The 15,692-nt window shown below is 54.5% G+C and overlaps 1 protein-coding gene across 5 annotated transcripts in view; it reads right to left on the minus strand.

Annotated features, from left to right (window-relative positions):
- The window catches only part of PRRC2B (proline rich coiled-coil 2B), a 60,653-nt gene that overhangs the window by 16,964 nt on the left and 27,997 nt on the right, over positions 1–15,692 (minus strand). For 2 of the 5 annotated variants that reach the window (XM_067742906.1, XM_067742904.1), the window contains exons 13-20: positions 13,276–13,471; positions 7,879–8,095; positions 5,206–7,257; positions 3,635–3,831; positions 2,932–3,077; positions 2,197–2,338; positions 582–664; positions 46–231 (exon numbers count right to left, since the gene is read on the minus strand). In XM_067742906.1, the coding sequence (XP_067599007.1) occupies positions 46–231; positions 582–664; positions 2,197–2,338; positions 2,932–3,077; positions 3,635–3,831; positions 5,206–7,257; positions 7,879–8,095; positions 13,276–13,471 (3,219 nt within the window). Of the gene's footprint in view, positions 1–45; positions 235–581; positions 668–2,196; positions 2,339–2,931; positions 3,078–3,634; positions 3,832–5,205; positions 7,258–7,878; positions 8,096–13,275; positions 13,472–15,692 lie in introns of all 5 variants that reach the window. The other 3 variants (XM_067742905.1, XM_067742903.1, XM_067742907.1) reach the window with 2 other exon arrangements.

Consider the following 15,692-nt stretch of genomic DNA (forward strand, 5'->3'; position numbering starts at 1 on the left):
CCCTTCCGCCCAGCCCGGCCCCTGAGAGCCAGACTCCCAGGTTACCTTCGGCTCCGACTGCTTCTGAGTCTGCTCCTTGTGGCCATCGGCCTTGGGCTCCAGGCCAGGCCCGCTCGCCTCCTCGGGTTTCAGAGTGCCGTACGGGGAGCTGCGCTGCGAGGAGGTCGCTGAGGACTCCCGAGACTCGGCGCTCAGGTCAACGCCACTGTCTCCCTGGCTGCTCTTAAAGCCCTGCTGTGCAGGACACAGGAGGGTCAGAGCCCAGGCCGCTCGACACGTCTCCCGGCCCGAGCCCACAATCACAGGTACGCGTGGGCCCTGGACGGAGACCACAAACCCACTGCGCGTGTGACCACCGCCAGATGCCGAGGAGAGGCCCTCACGCCGCCTACCCAGGGTGGGTGCTGCTCCCTGGCCATCTCCGCTCCTCCTCCCTCCCACACAGGCCCCTCCCGCAGATCCGAAAGCAAGACTGCAGACCAGTGACGAGCCAGGCTCACTGCCCGGCCAGGGAGAGCACGGGCGGGCCTCTGGGACGGCGGCGGACGTGAGCACACGCCCGGCGCCCGGCGGCCACTCACCTCGGCAGAGCCGGGCTCGGTGCCGGCAAAGGCAGTGGCGGCTTTGGCCCAGGAGTCGCCGGTCGAGGCCTGAATGGGGAGGGCTGCTAGGGAGGAAGAGACAGAGAGTCAGGACGTCGAAGAGGAACAACCAAGCCAGAAATACAAGCACAGGCGCCGCTCACACAAACCCAAGTCTCTGAGCCGCCCCCGCTCCCACCGCAATCGACCCATTAGCGAAAGAGGAGCTGGTCTGATACCTTCACCCGACTTCCCAACATCCTCAGGCGGATCTCGGTAAACGTGCTTCCTGTGATTTCACTGACAATGTGCCCTACCAAACACACCAGCAACTTTTCACTCACACCAGTTAGAACGCTCTATCACTACCTCTGCTGCAGTGAAGCTTTCTGCCATAAACCACTTATTTCTACACGTTGGCGCCTCTACAAGTCTCTGAAAAATTGAAGCTGATGTTACTCAACTTCTGTTAGCTCACAGACCACCCTGAGAACCCAACAAAAGCCATGGACCCTGTGTGTGCATATGAAATCTCACATGTTCTTCTTAAGATCCAGGGGCCCTCTGAAGTCACCCACAGACCCCTGGTCCGAGCAACCAATGAGATGCTGCGGAATCCTGGAGGGAGAGCGTGACTCCGGAGTTAGCCCACTCTGCTTGAGCAACACGGCGGGTAAGTACTTTTGGACATTTATACCATGAGACGCACCACTCTCACAACCAAACTGACCGATCAAGATTTTATTAAAAATTTTCGTACTTTCAGTCAGAGTTGCCTATTTCCCTGTTATTTTGCACTGTGCTGGAAGCAAGCTTTTAACCAGGAACGTGAAGACAGGCCATGAGGTAAAACTGAAAGAACCAGGCCCAGAACCTAGGCTCCTGGGTGTTCGTCACATGGCTCTGAGGTTGTCACTCACTCTGGAAGCCTCGGCTGCTTGGAATAAAAGAGCTGGAAATGGATGATTTCTCCGAGCTCCCCCTGTATACCCTGCAGGGCCCTGCCGAAAGCAGGCGTTCAAGAAGGATCTGCTCAATTTAAATGGTTTTGTATTTTAAAATGGAAAATTACCAGAAAAATAGCACTGGGTAAGAAATTTTTTCAGGGAAACAAATTTTCTAAAAGATAAAGGCCACCTTAGTCTGGTTTCAAACCTAAGACAGCATTTGGGGAGGAGCTGACAGAAACTTCCTTCTGCTGAGGAAAGAGCACACAGCACAGACAGGAAAGCTTCTGGACTCCTGTTCTGAGCAGTCGTCTGCTGCTCTTCCTCAAGGGAAGAAGGAAGGATAATTGGTGTGGGCAGAGTCAAGCCACCTCCCCGAGTGACCTCAGCTGGGCGGGGGTGGGGGCCATCCTTTCCCATCACTGGATATGGAATGCTCTCCTCTCCACCAAATCTCAGGCAGGGAAAATCTGACATCTGTTCAAAGGCTGCAGCAGCACGTGGTGCTAAGATGGCATCCAACACCCTGACTCAGCAGAGGAAGCCAGGAAACAGGTAATGCTCCGTCTGCGTTCACGGCCCCAAAGCAGGATGCTCCCTAATAAGAGGCCCCGAGACTGTGAGGCGGCCGTGGGCCGAGCGGCTGGGCCCAGACCCCGAGCTCTTACCCTGGCCGCTGCTCTCCCAGATCTCGGTACCCAGGCTACTGCCAGGCACAGCTCCATCACCTTGCTCCAGGCACAGGTGGTTCTGCTTTTTCGCAAACCGAGGAGGAATACGAGAGGAAAGATTTCGGCCTTTGACAGGTACCTAAGGAGAAGAAAAGTGATGCGGTCCAGCCTCGACCTCTGGCGTGAAGGATAACAAGCTCTCCCCAGGAAGACTATCCCAGGCACCAGAACCACACCCCCGGAAACTGCTCCAGTGACGCTACAGCCAGCGGCGCTACAGCCAGACCTCAGCGTCAGCCAAGACTCAACCACGTGGGAACTGCAGTGCCAACCAAACCGCCCCCGGAAGCGACCGGTGGGCTGTGACCTGGGACTGCGGGGCAAGCGAGCACGGCTCGGCCCCGACTCCGTTTCGAGTACAGAGTCGCCAACCCTCGTGACTCCCAGGGTGATGAGTCTCGTCCCACTCAGGCCGGAGCACAGTGGAAGGAGGATGGACTTCGGGGCTGATGGAGGCCTGCGTCCTGCTCGGCCCTGTTTCGGTGGGGGTCACCCCGGACCAGTCCCCCTCTCGGACAGTAGGGTTAACACCATCTGCTGCCGTGGAGCCACGGGGATAGCGGGCCCTGGAAGGCAGTGCGTGTTTAATAAACATGCCTTCTTCCTCTCCTGTCTTGGGCCTGATTCAGAAGCCCCGTCCGCCCCGGCCCCGCCCACGCCTCGCGCCCCGACCTGCACGGCTGGCTCCTTCCTTCTCCTCTCTTCCTCCAGCACACGGCGCTGCTTCTTGGTCAGGACTTCGATGAAGCCTTCCCCCACCACAGAGCCCACCTCACCCTCCTCTCCGGGGCTGGATCCGCAGTTTTCAACGCCGGCATCTGAACCAAGATTCACAAGGAAAGACAGTGAGTGGCTCCATTTACTGGGAGCCAAGAATAACCCAACCCTACAGACACCTGGTATCTAAGGACCGGCTCAGCTCAGAGGCCAGGCTCTTAGCTGGCTTGGGCCTCAGCATATTCACCAGGGTCTAGGAAACCCAGCTATGATTTCTACACCCTTCTCACGGCCCCTCTAACACAGCGTTACCTCAAATCAAAGAGGCTACGGTTAAGAAAACAGTCTTCGGAGACAGACATACTGAAGTCCCAGCTCCGCTCCTAACCAGCTGTGTGACCTTGCACAAACCACTCAACTTCTCTGGGCCTCAGCTTCCCCATCTTTAAAACTGGGACACTGCAGGGCTGCTATGGGGGTTCAGCAAGGTTGTGAGCGACATGAAGGCAGGAATCCTTTCTGTTTTGCTCTTAACCCAGTACGTGCCCGGAAGCTAAGATATTCAGTGAAAGGGCAAACCCGGCAATGCACAGAGGTGGCCACGGCTCCCCATGTGGCCCGGATTCTTCTTCCCCTGAGGATGTGAGGTGACACTCACTTCCATAGTTCAGGTCAAACGGTTTCATGGTCTCTCCCTGTTCACCTGCCCTCTGGGCAGCCAGCTGGGCCTCCTTCTCTGCCTTCTCACAGGAGGCTTCAGGGATGTCAGAGGTGGCATGGGCTGCCCGCTCCAGCGTGTAGTGGCCGCTCCCACTGCTGCAGCCAAGACCTCCAGGCAAGGTGTCATCCGGGGACCTACAAAGGAAGGAGGGTCTCGTTAGCTCAGAAGTGACCAGAGGCTGGGGAAGGAGAGAGAAGGAAAAACTGCACATGCACGCACAGCACGCACACAAGCACAGCGCCCTGATCTTCGTCACTGCCTCTCAGCGTCCCCTCCGCTCAGCAGAAGCCGCTCGCTGGCGGTAGCGCGCTCTGCAAGCCCGTGTGGGGGCTGCCCCAGCACCACTGCTACGGCAGAGCCCACGGGAAAACTGCTCTCTCCCCAGCCCCTCCCCAGGGCTGATACTTCTGTCCTTTCCCACTGTGTGCCAAACCCAGTAGGGCTACAGAAAGGAGAGGGAGAAGGGGGAATGCTTAGAAAGGGGCTGCAGAACTTTCTGCTCCTCTCCTAAGACTGACCAGAGAGGAGCCCAGGCTTCGCCCTACCGCCAGCCCAGCTACTGGGGTAGAAATCAGAAGCAAAGCCAAGTCTTGGCATCTGGGGCCGAGAAAGCTAGTCTAGATGGACACCTAAAAGAACCCGCATTCTTCTGTGCTTCCTTCTTTGGGGGTACGGATTAATTACAGGCCAGGCTTCGGTGCCCTGAATTCTAAGGAGGCTGGAAGCGGTCTTCCTCAGCACGCTGGGGTGTGGCCTGTGCACGATGAGGAATGCAGGCTGCACAGCGTCTGCCCTTGCCCTGATCCCGGGCCAGGCTTGGGCACTGAGCCGACACCGAGCAACGATCGTCACCGCCCACCGAAGCCTCTAATTCTAAACGAGACGTGCTCAGCAGGCCTCAGGCAGCTCACTCCCTCCGCTTACCGCCTGGCTCTCACCAGGCGAGGTGGCAATCCCCAAAGCGGCGCTGCTTCTCGTCACTGTCGAGAAGCAAAGCCACTCAGGGAAGAGCGATCTCTGCAGGGGCTAGGAGGCCAGCACTGCCCCACGCGTTCCTGGAGGACGCCACCTGGCAGCAGCCTGGAGCCAAGGAGTCTGGTGGACTGACTGGTACTCACGAGGCGCCGTGAACAGGGAGCGCCCCTCCGTGGCGGTGGCCCCTCGGCTGGACTCCAAGGAGACACACGGGGGCTGAGCTCGTGAGACAGGCACTGGGATGGGCACCACAACCACAGGGGGACCGGTGGGGCAGGGGCTCTAGGCTTAGCTCTGAAGCCACAGCAGCAGCAGCACGCCACAAGAGAAGCAGACAGCAGTGCGAGAGCCAGTGATGGACACGCTCACGGACAATGGCCTCGGCGGGCAGGCGCCCTCCTGGAGCACAACGAGGGGGAAGGAGTCGGGGCCCTGACACATGGCGGGACACGCATGCATGAAGTGCCGCTGGGACAACCGGCTAACAGAACGACAGCAACAAAAAAGAACCCGGGACTCTGTTTCCGGTTTACCTTTTGGCTTTCAAAGGCGTCCCACTCTGATGGCTCTCATAACGGGGAGAAGTCTCACCGCCACCTGGCCTAACAGGCTTCTCCCCGAACCCTCCCGGCTCCAGCTTCCGGCTCTGTCTGTCAGCGAGGGGTCTCTGGCCAGAGAAGCTCCGCTTGGCCAGCTCCTTCTTCTCGCCCGTGCTCGCCCCGGGCAGGCCGTCGGCCTGGGGGTCGGGCTCGGGCCCGGGCCCGTCCCGCCTCTCCCGCCTCTCGCTGAAGTCGCTGCTCTCGGAGGCCGTCTCCCACTCCTCGTTGGCGTGGTCCGAGGAGTTCTGGTAGGCGAGCTCAGGGGACCTGCGGCCCGTGGTGCCGCTCCTGTCCCCAGGACAGGGTCTGGGCCGGCCCGGCCACTGGCCCGCCGGCAGGGGCTGCTCATCCTCCGGCCCCCACAGGCCCAGGGCCTCCCGCTCCTGCCGAAGGCGCCGGAAGCGGGGGGGCTTGTCCTGGCGCGGGGGCCGTCTTCTCCTGAAGGGCCGGTTCTCGGCATTTTCGGAATCTGCCGCGTGGTCATCTTGGAAGAAGGCCCTCTTGTCCTCCACACGGCCATCCTCGAAGCCCCGGGTACCCAAGGCGTCGGGGTGTCTGTAGGCGTCCAGGATGTAGTCTCTGTCTGAGGGCCGCCGGGCCCCGCACGTGTCGGGGGGGCCGGACTCCTGCCAGGAGGCGCCCAGACCCCGGCTCGGCCAGGGGGCCGCCTCCTTGGCCGCGAAGGTTCTCCGGCCATATGCGCAGTTGCTCAGCCGCGGGGGGAGGGCGCGCCCGAAGGCCCGCGGGCCTCGGGTCTTGGCCTCTGGCCCGCCGTGTTCCTCGGGGCACATCCTGCCGGACCTCCAGGACTCCCTGAAGTCACCCTTCCTCCCGGCGGCCTCCTCCCTCTCCGGGAGCGCGCCCTCGTCCCCGGTCTCGGCGCCCCGCTGCCGTCGCCGCTTGGGAAGCTCCTCGTACTCAGAGCCCTCGCTGTGGGTCTCACTGGCGATCCTCCGCCGGGGCTTGGCCCGGGGGAAGTCATCTGCCAGCCCGAACTCTCGCGGTCCCCGGCCGCGGCCGCTCCTCTGGCTGCCGCCATAGAGGCCCCGCGCCCCAAGGACGCCCCCGCCACAGAGGCCGCCGCCCACGGGCCGCCCGCGGAAAGTGAACTCTCGGAACCCGCGGCCGCGGCCCCGGGCCTGCCCCCGGCCCCCAAAGGCCTGCTCCTCATCAATGAAGATCCAGTTATTCCTCCTGGTAGGGGGGGTGTGGCTGGCCGCCCGGGCCCCGTCGGGCTGGCCATCCTCCTCCGGCCGGCTGGCCTCGCGGCCCAAGGCAGCACGGGCCGAGCCCCGGTCCTCCGAGGCGGCCGGGGCCACGCTGGCCAGCGCGGGGGCGTTCTCTTGGTCCTGGTCCTCGGCCGCCTCGCAAACGGGCCCCGTCTCCCGAGCCAGGCGGGCGCTCCCCTCTCCCAGCTCTGGCTTCACCTTGTCGAGCTCCTTCTCCTTGTCTTCCACCTTGAGGGCCTTCAGGACGGGCTTCTTGATGGGGCCAGACCTCCGGGTCCTGCTGGTCTGCTCTGGGTGCTGACTGCCGGCGCCCCGGGCTTCTGGTGTCCACTCGGGCTCCAGGGCCGGCTGTTTGCCGGGGCTCCCTTCCTTCTCCCAGGAGGAGACACTGAAGGACAGCTCCTCCTGGGGCGCCTCTTTCTCGACCCTGGTGTCTGGGTCGGCGGCCTTCGGCTGGCGGCTCACGTCCCAATCGCTATACTCTGGTTTTTTCTCAGCCGGGGCAAAGTCGGGCTCCAGTGTGGAACACCTGAGGTTTGGGGTGTGACTCCCAGGCGCGCCTGCTTCCTGAGCATTTTCTTGGGGTGGAAACAAAATCTCCTGGCCTATTCTTTGAGAAGAGACACAGCTGCCGAAGTCTGCTGGGGCCTTCTTGTCAAAAGCACTCAAGTACTCCTCCCCTCTCTCCTCAAGGAGATCGCGCCGGGCACTTGCGCCCCCTGACCTTCCAGGTGAGGCAGAGTAAGAGCTTTCATTCCTGAAAAGGAACCAGAAAAATCAGTCAATGTGATTGGAGCCTGGTTCCTGGGTTCCATGCTGAACACAGTTTAGTTTTAAAAAGAAAAAAATTTTTAAAAAAAAGAAAAAGAAAAAAACATAGGCACCAACATTCGCTCTATCTTTAAACAGGTCTCAGAGATGCTGGGCCATGGGCTGGTGGCGGCCCCTGGAGTCCAGACAGTGAAGAAGTCAGTGGCCGGTGGACTCAGCGAGCAGCCGGGGATCCTCTGGTTCACACAAGCTGGAGCCGGGGCGTCCGCGGAGAGGCTGGGGCGCTGGGCCAGCACAGCCAGCTCGCCTTTACTTTCACAGGAAGGAGCCACGACACACGCACTCAACCCCGCATGCCCTGTGAGGCCCCCACCCCTCGGCCCTGCCCAAGGTTCCGCGGGATTTGCCTCTGACGCCAGGATTTCTCCCGGGCCCTCAGCTGCCATCAGCGCCTCTCACACAAAAGCATCCGGCCATCCTTATCTCACTCTCCTTCCCCAGGGGGCACCATCTCCTGGGACAGGGCCTCTTCCCAGAGCCCTATCTCAGTGAGGACCTGGAGACCCCTCCTTCAGTTCCAGGTCAGTAGGACCAAGTTTCGCCTCACCTGACGTGCATGTCCACGGCCAAAGTGTCACTGGATTTCGGGTGGGGGAGCGAGTAGCCCTTGCTCTGCAACGCCATGTAACCCTCGGGGCTCCACACAGGGGCTGCATCGATGGTGGTCACTTTCCTTTCTGGCAGTGGGGGCACACAGCTCTGATCCTCAGAGCGACAGCCAGTTCCACTGAGAGAATCCTGGGCCATCATGGGTTTCATCAATCCTGAAGAAGGCAAAGAACCAATCAGTCACCTCGTTTAGCAAGCCATGGGTCAACCACAGGCCCAAAGGAGGCAAGCTGCCCCAACTCTCACATGGACCCCACCTGTTTAACATCACTGAGGTCCCATCTTTCTGATCACAGAACCTCTGAAGGCACACACACATGCTATCTGAAAGGCCTGTTTAAACACCTGTAAGGTCCAATGCTAGTTCCTGGATGAAGAGCCCCTGTGTTGAAGGCTATAAAAAACTGGCAAATGGGGCTTCCCTGGTGGCGCAGTGGTTGAGAGTCTGCCTGCCGATGCAGGGGACACAGGTTCGTGCCCTGGTCCGGGAAGATCCCACATGCCGCGGAGCGGCTGGGCCCGTGAGCCATGGCCACTGAGCCTGCGCTCCGCAACGGGAGAGGCCACAACACAGTGAGAGGCCCACGTACAGCAAAAAAGCAAAAAACAAACAAACAAAAAAAACCAAACTGGCAAATGGAAACTGGAACCATCAAACGGGAGAGCTCATGGGTGTCAGCGGAACGCTGGGGGGCCAGGCAATCAGCAACGCAAGATGCCTGAAGGTCTTCTGCACAGACACAAGGAAGATGAGCTACGCTCCAGGGAGCCTACATGCGACAAGGAGCCAGCGTCTACCTGCTTCCAATCCCCTGCAAGAAGATTCAGAAAAGGATTGGGGCTTTAGCTCCTTTTATTTCTACCCCTAAGCTCGACAGTAACACTCCACATTTTGTACATGGAAGGGCAGTGGGGGATACACAAATGACACTAAACTGTTAGCTGGCCCGAGGAGACTGGGACATGCTGATGTCTCAGTCCTACCAGATACAAACCAGTCAGGGAAATGGCACCCCCACCCTCCCCGGGCCCCTCTGTCCATGTCTATCAAACAAGGGGGCTGGGCTGCTGCAGACGACATTAAAGGTCTCTCACTGGGCCAGATTCTGTGGAGAAAAGAAGATCTGATTTTTCAAATACTTCACAAAGCTAATTATTGGCCCCCAGTGTTTTTCTGCCCATCTTTTGAGATAATCTGACCAGGAAAATGGTTCTGCATTAGACCAATGGCTTTAGCCTTTCTTTCAGCTGTGGAGTGCTCCGTTCCAATGCCATCAATGTGTGGCCCCAGCACGAAGTTAGCCTGAGTCAGGTGATGGCGGCGCCTCTGGAGCCCTAGCGCCACACACCATTTATTAGGTACTGACCACAGGGTGTGCGCAACTGCCCCACACTGTACACGGACCTATTTTTGACAATATGGCAGCTCATATTACCTGAAAAAACCTCCTGTCACAAAAATGCTGGACAAAACACATGAAACATTTCACTCGCAGAGCTCTGTTCCCCCAAAACCGGGAAACCCCCAGGGAGCTGAAACCACAGCCACGGCCAAAGCCACAAGCTGGTGCTCCCTAGAGGGGAGCCAGGGACACATCCATCAGATTTAGTAACCTACGGGCATGCTCCTAAATGCCCCCCAGGACAGGAGACGGGGCTTTTCCGCACAAGGCAGAGAGCTGCAGCTGAGATGCTGCTTAAACAAAGGCCCTCAAAGGGCTATGCCCTCAATTAAAAGGTGCATCAGAAAAATATATGCTCTTTAGTACAGGGAGATGACTGAATTTGTGTCTTGGCCTGGGCTAGGGTAGGGAAAACAGTCCTCCGTGAGGACTGTTTCATAGCCACATGCCAGCTTTCATGCAGGTCTGGAGGCAGGAGGGTGAAGTTCAGATTTATACCCCTAGAATGTTCCAGAAACTTCCTGAGTTAAAATAAAGGGTAGTTCTAGGCTGGCAGAAGAAAACATAAAACCACACTGGAGGGATATACCCTCAAACCAAGCTATACTAGATCCCCACGATAAATAAAGCTCTGCTGAAAATGAACTCACAATCCAAAATTACCAGAACACTGTGTGGAAAACAATCGCTATGAGTCCATGGTAAGCCCACGGGATTATATACCTTCCTCAAGAACTTCAGGTAACAAATTAAAATGTGAAGCACTAGAAAATTATGTTTTAAATGATTACAAGCATAAAGGAAGGAATTAAAAACTTACGAAAAATATAAGACACACAAAAAAATGACAGATTTGAGGAAAAAATTCTGGTAATAAAAATACAGAGTCACTGAAATTAAAAACTCCCTGGACAGTAAAAAAAAAAAAAAAAGAAAAAAAAAAAAAAGAGCAGATCAGACACAGTTAGAGAGAAAAGAGAATTGGAAAATAGTTGAAGGATTTTCCCAGAAGGCACCACAGAGGTTAGCTCTCTTATATATTTAAGAGACTTGGAAGGCAGAATGAGAAGGCACAAAATAATCTAAGTGGGCGACCTAGGAAGAAAGGATATAAAGAATGAGGAAAAAGCAAAATCTGACATAATTAGAAGAGAATTTTCCAGAAGTGATGAAAGACATACATCCTCAGATTCGAGCACTGTGAGTTCTAAGCAGAATAAGGTAAGGATAGATATAGATATATACCTAGACACAGCATACTGAGAAGGAACTACAGGAGACCAAAGACAAAGAGAAGATCTTAAAAGCAGCCAGAAAGAAAACAGTAGATTACCCAGACACGAATCAGACACATGAGCCAGAAAACAAGGAATACTATCTTCACAGTACTAGAAAGTAACTGCCAACCTCGAGCTCTATACCCAGCTACACTATCATTCAAGAGAAAGAGTGACATCAAGACTTTCTCAGGCGAAGACTATCTACTGCCAAAACAACTTTCCTGAAGACCTGGACAGAATGTACTTCATGAAGAAATAAATGGAATCCAGATGGAAGGATAAGCAGCAAAGAAACTAGTAAACATCCAGGCAAGTCTGAAAAAGAATAGGTCGAACAAAACAACAAATAATAGCTGATTTGGTGGGCATAAAAAAAAAGTGGAACTAAAATTCCAGGCAAAAATAACAAGACTGATGAGGAGGTAGTTAGAGCTCAGGTTCAGGGTAAAGATACTGATTAGCTTTTGCTAAGTCAAGGGTGCATGTTAGAATTTAATGCAACCATTCACACAGTAGAAATAGAATGTAGAAGGAAAACAAAAAGAATAGGAAAACTTATCACCAAAAAAAGAAAAAGAAAAGCACAGAAAAGAGGGATAAACAGAAAGCATAAAATAGGAGAGTAGGAAATCTGAATATAATAATCCCAATAAATCTAAAGGGAACGACTTCGGCAACTGAAGTCACAGAGCTTCAAAGTGGATAAAACCATACACACCTTACACGTACAAAGATATTCTCCTCCAAAAAGGGCTCAGAGAGGCCTGACGGTAAAAAGTTGGCGGAAGATACCACATAAATACTAATCGAAAGAAAACTGGAATAAAATGATTACCAGGTAGAGTAGACATCAAAGGTAGAAAGCACAACTAATGATAACAAAGGTGCTATAAGAAGATAAAAGGAACAAGATGAAGTCCGGCTTCCAGACAGATAAAGCAAAAACTGACAGGTTTACAAGATTTGACAAAATCCACATCATGGTGGGAAATGTTCACACACCTCTTAGTAACTGATCAAGGGGATAAAACATTGTGATGATACAGACATTTGTACAGCACAATTAGCAAGCACGATGTAATGGACCACGTCCAACTGGAGAATACATTCTTCTCAAGCCCTTGAGTGAAATTCGACCTGCCACTTTTAAAAATAAAGTTCTACTGGAAAGCAAACACACCCATTCACTCACTATTGTCTACAGCTGCTTTTGCTCTACAACAGCAAAACTGAGTAGCAGTTCAAAGCCTAAAATATTTATTATCTGGCATTAATAGAAAAAGTTAGTGACCGCTGGTCTATATCATACAGACCATGTTATCCGACCACGCGGCAGCCACATTAGAAATTAACACCATAAAGATGGTATTAAAACTTTACATTTGGAAATTTTACAACATGCCATAAAAAATCACTCAAAAAAAGATAAAATCAGACTAACATTTAGAACTGTACGATAATAAAAATGTATCTTAAAACTCATAGAGGCTCATAGCTCAGGTGAGACTTAAATACATGAGAAAAGTCAGAAACTAATGAGCTCATCAACATAATCAGTTAGAAAAAGAACAAAATACTTTCAATGGAAATAATGAGGGGGAAAAGAAAGCAAAGTTAATGAAATAAAAACCAAATAAAATACAGGAATTAAGAAATCCAAAAGATGCTTTTTAAAAGTAGCTTTAGGGGTTTCCCTGGTGGCGCAGCGGTTGAGAGTCCTCCTGCCGATGCAGGGGACGCGGGTTTGTGTCCCGGTCCGGGAAGATCCCACATGCCGCGGAGTGGCTGGGCCCGTGAGCCATGGCCGCTGAGCCTGCGCTCCGCAACAGGAGAAGACACAACAGTGAGAGGCCCGCGTACCGCAAAAAAAAAAAATTAAAAAAATAAAATAAAAAATAAATTCAGTTTATTAAAAAAAAAAAAACAGCATTAAAAAAATGGCATTAGGACTTCCCTGGTGGCACAGTGGTTAAGAATCCGCCTGCCAATTCAGGGGACACGGGTTCGAGCCCTGGTCCGGGAAGATCCCACATGCCACGGAGCAACTAAGCCTGTGCGCCACAACTACTGAGCCCACACACCACAACTACTGAAGCCTGTGTGCCACAACTACTGAGCCTGCACTCTAGAGCCCGCAAACCACAACTACTTGAAGCCTGCGCACCTAGAGCCCGCAACAAGAAAAGCCACGGCAGTGAGAAGCCTGCACACCACAACAAAGAGTACCCCTGCTCGCCGCCAACTAGAGAAAGCCTGCACGCAGCAACAAACACACTATGCAGCCAAAAATAAATAAATTTTTTTTTAAAAAAGGGCATTAGACAAACCTTGGGAAAGACTAATCAAGGAAAATAAGAGAGAAAACACAAAGAACATTAAAGAATGGAAAGACGGACAAAACAACATGGCAGAGATATAAGAATTAATTAAAGCAATTTACAATGCATAATCTTAAGGTCTCTTCCTGACGATTCTTTGTGCGAGGTACTACCGTACCCTCATTTTGGGAAGTAAAACTCAAGACTGGATATGTGACTTGCAAAGAGGTCAGACTGGAATCCAGGTGGGTCTGTCTACCTCCCAAGGCAATACCCTTAAACACCACACTGTCCTGAGTTCCACAGGGATGGCCCACTGGACCACGGTGCTTACCCGAGGGATGTAGGGCTGAGGGATAGAAATCCACTGGGGTCCGAGTGGGTGGGATTCGTGGGTCCATGTAGGAAGGCATCATCATCCACCTGGGGTCGAAGCCCAGCATCTGAGGATGGTGCGGGTAGAAGGTGCGCTGCGGGTGGGGCGGCGGAGGGCACACCGGCTGCCAGTGCTGCATCCTGTACAGCTGCTCCTGACCAGGGAGAGACACCCAGTTGGGCAGGTGCTGCGGGGCAGAGAGGCAGTGCGTGTGCACGCACACACACTCTTCCAGCTTTCCATCAGGTGGCAGAGACAACCCACCCAGAACAGAAGACCACAGCGGGGAGGCCCCAGGGGCATTACCGCATTCAGGCTCTGGCTCTCTCCCAGGACTGACGGACAGTCGTGCCATCATCGCAACTGGGCCCTTAGGCTCCTCTGCAGGCTGGGCTTTCATTTAGATCAAACACTCTCCTGGAGCTGACATGTGACCGGCACAGCTCCCAGGGCATATCTCCCTGTCGGCACCACCACCAGACGACACTCCTCCGCCTCCCCTCCTTCTGCCCCTTCAATCCACCCTCCTCACTCCGACGCCCTGACCACGTCAGGAGTCTTCAAGGGTCCTCCGCAGCTCTGCCTCTAACAGCCCGGGTCCGACAGGGCTGCACATGACCTACAGGGCCCTGCGGGTCCTGCCCCACCCACCTCTCCAGCATCGCCTCCCACGACTGCCCCGGCCCTCCACTCCACATGCCTGCCTGCCCGCCCGCCCGCTTCCGGTCTTGGAAACACGCCGGGCCCTCTGTTCCCTCCGGCCCCAAACCCGCTCAGCCCTACCCATGCTTCAGGTTTTGGCTTAAAGAGCACTGCCTCTGCGAACCCGCCACAGTTCCTGAGGCAAGACCAGGTCCCCCGTCCTCGGCTCCCACAGCACTGGTGCTTCTCCTGTGTAACTGTTGTTGGTTGTTTCCCTCCCTAAACCAAGAGACTACATGCCAAGTTCACTGCAGTATCCTCACCTCTACCACCAGACTTGGTAGGAAGAAAATTCACTGCACAAAAGGACACACGTAAAGCATCAATAGAGTATTAAAAATCAAGAACCTGGACCCAGTGAGGGTTCATCTCAGACCCTGCTCCACAGCACCAGTGACCTCCAGGGCTGCCCTCACAACTGCGTCCCGAACCAGCATTCTGGCAGGATGCAGGTGCAGAGCCAGACAAGGAGGACACATACTTTCCTGCCAGCCGGCTGGCACAATCCCAGCCTGGGCTGGATTCCCTGGAAGGCTCGCCAGGGCTCAGGGCACTTCTTCGGAGCACTCAGAACTCAGTAAGCAGAACTCCGCTGGTCTCTGCCCACAGCTCCTCCTCCTGTCTAGACCCCAGCTCCCCAGGGAAGCAGACCAGACAGTCTGCTTTCCAGACTCCTTCAGGCTGCTCTGACACGTCAGACTTCTTTCTAATCTTAAGGACGGGTTTACCTGTCACTGCCCCACAGAAGAGTTACCTAGAGCAACTGTTACTACTGTGTCTGGCTCGAGTTACTCCAGAGATCTCTCCAGTCAGCAGTAATTCTTCGCCAAGCCCGGGAGTAACTGCACGGCGCCTGCTCACAGCACAATGCTACACGAGCACAAGGAATGTAACTTACTGCTTAGAGCACAGGACATGGTGAGCTTTTGGAATGCTTCCTAGGAGCCCAAGGAAAGCAGGGTCTGGGGGTGAACGTTTTAAAGGCAACTAAAAGAGATTCTGGGGAAAGGCGGAGACTTTGATCTGTGTCTCCAGGGCACCCACGTTCTGAAACTTTTTCGATTATTAACAATAATTTACTGCACACCTAGCTGCTGAACTAAGTAACGTCCACGCGTGATCTGTTTCCCACCCAAATGCATTGTTCATCAGTAATAAGCTTCATCGATTATGCCTGTAAGACAAACAACTGCCGGTGAGTGGTTCCAGCTCAGCAATATCACCAGGCCTGTAAGAGACTGCTGGAATTACAACCATTACCCATATGATCTTCCTCAGAGCAAAGAGTAGGTCCTTCGTAAGATTCATGGAGCACCATTAAAGATGATATTGATCACACCGGTAAACCAGTTTACAGGCATCATAGAACCCTCACCGCTGTGCCAAGAGGCAGGGACTCATTCCTTCCGCTTTACACTGACCCGCCCAAAGCCACACACAGCTGAATAAGCTGCACCAGCAGGACCAGAACCCAAAGCTGTCTTGATTCAAAACCTACAAACCTACATTCTTAACGGAACGCTAACACGCCTCTCTCGGAGGCTCTCCAAGGAGCTCGCAGGCCTTCCCTACTCCTTGGGAGGCACCCAGGGTGCGGCCGCTGTCAGTGTAGGGAGTGGCCACCGTGTGCAACTCTGGATGAAAACCACTCAGGCACCACTACCCAGTCCTCA

Source organism: Pseudorca crassidens, chromosome 7 (genome assembly GCF_039906515.1).
Source record: "Pseudorca crassidens isolate mPseCra1 chromosome 7, mPseCra1.hap1, whole genome shotgun sequence".
Lineage (NCBI taxonomy): Eukaryota > Metazoa > Chordata > Mammalia > Artiodactyla > Delphinidae > Pseudorca > Pseudorca crassidens.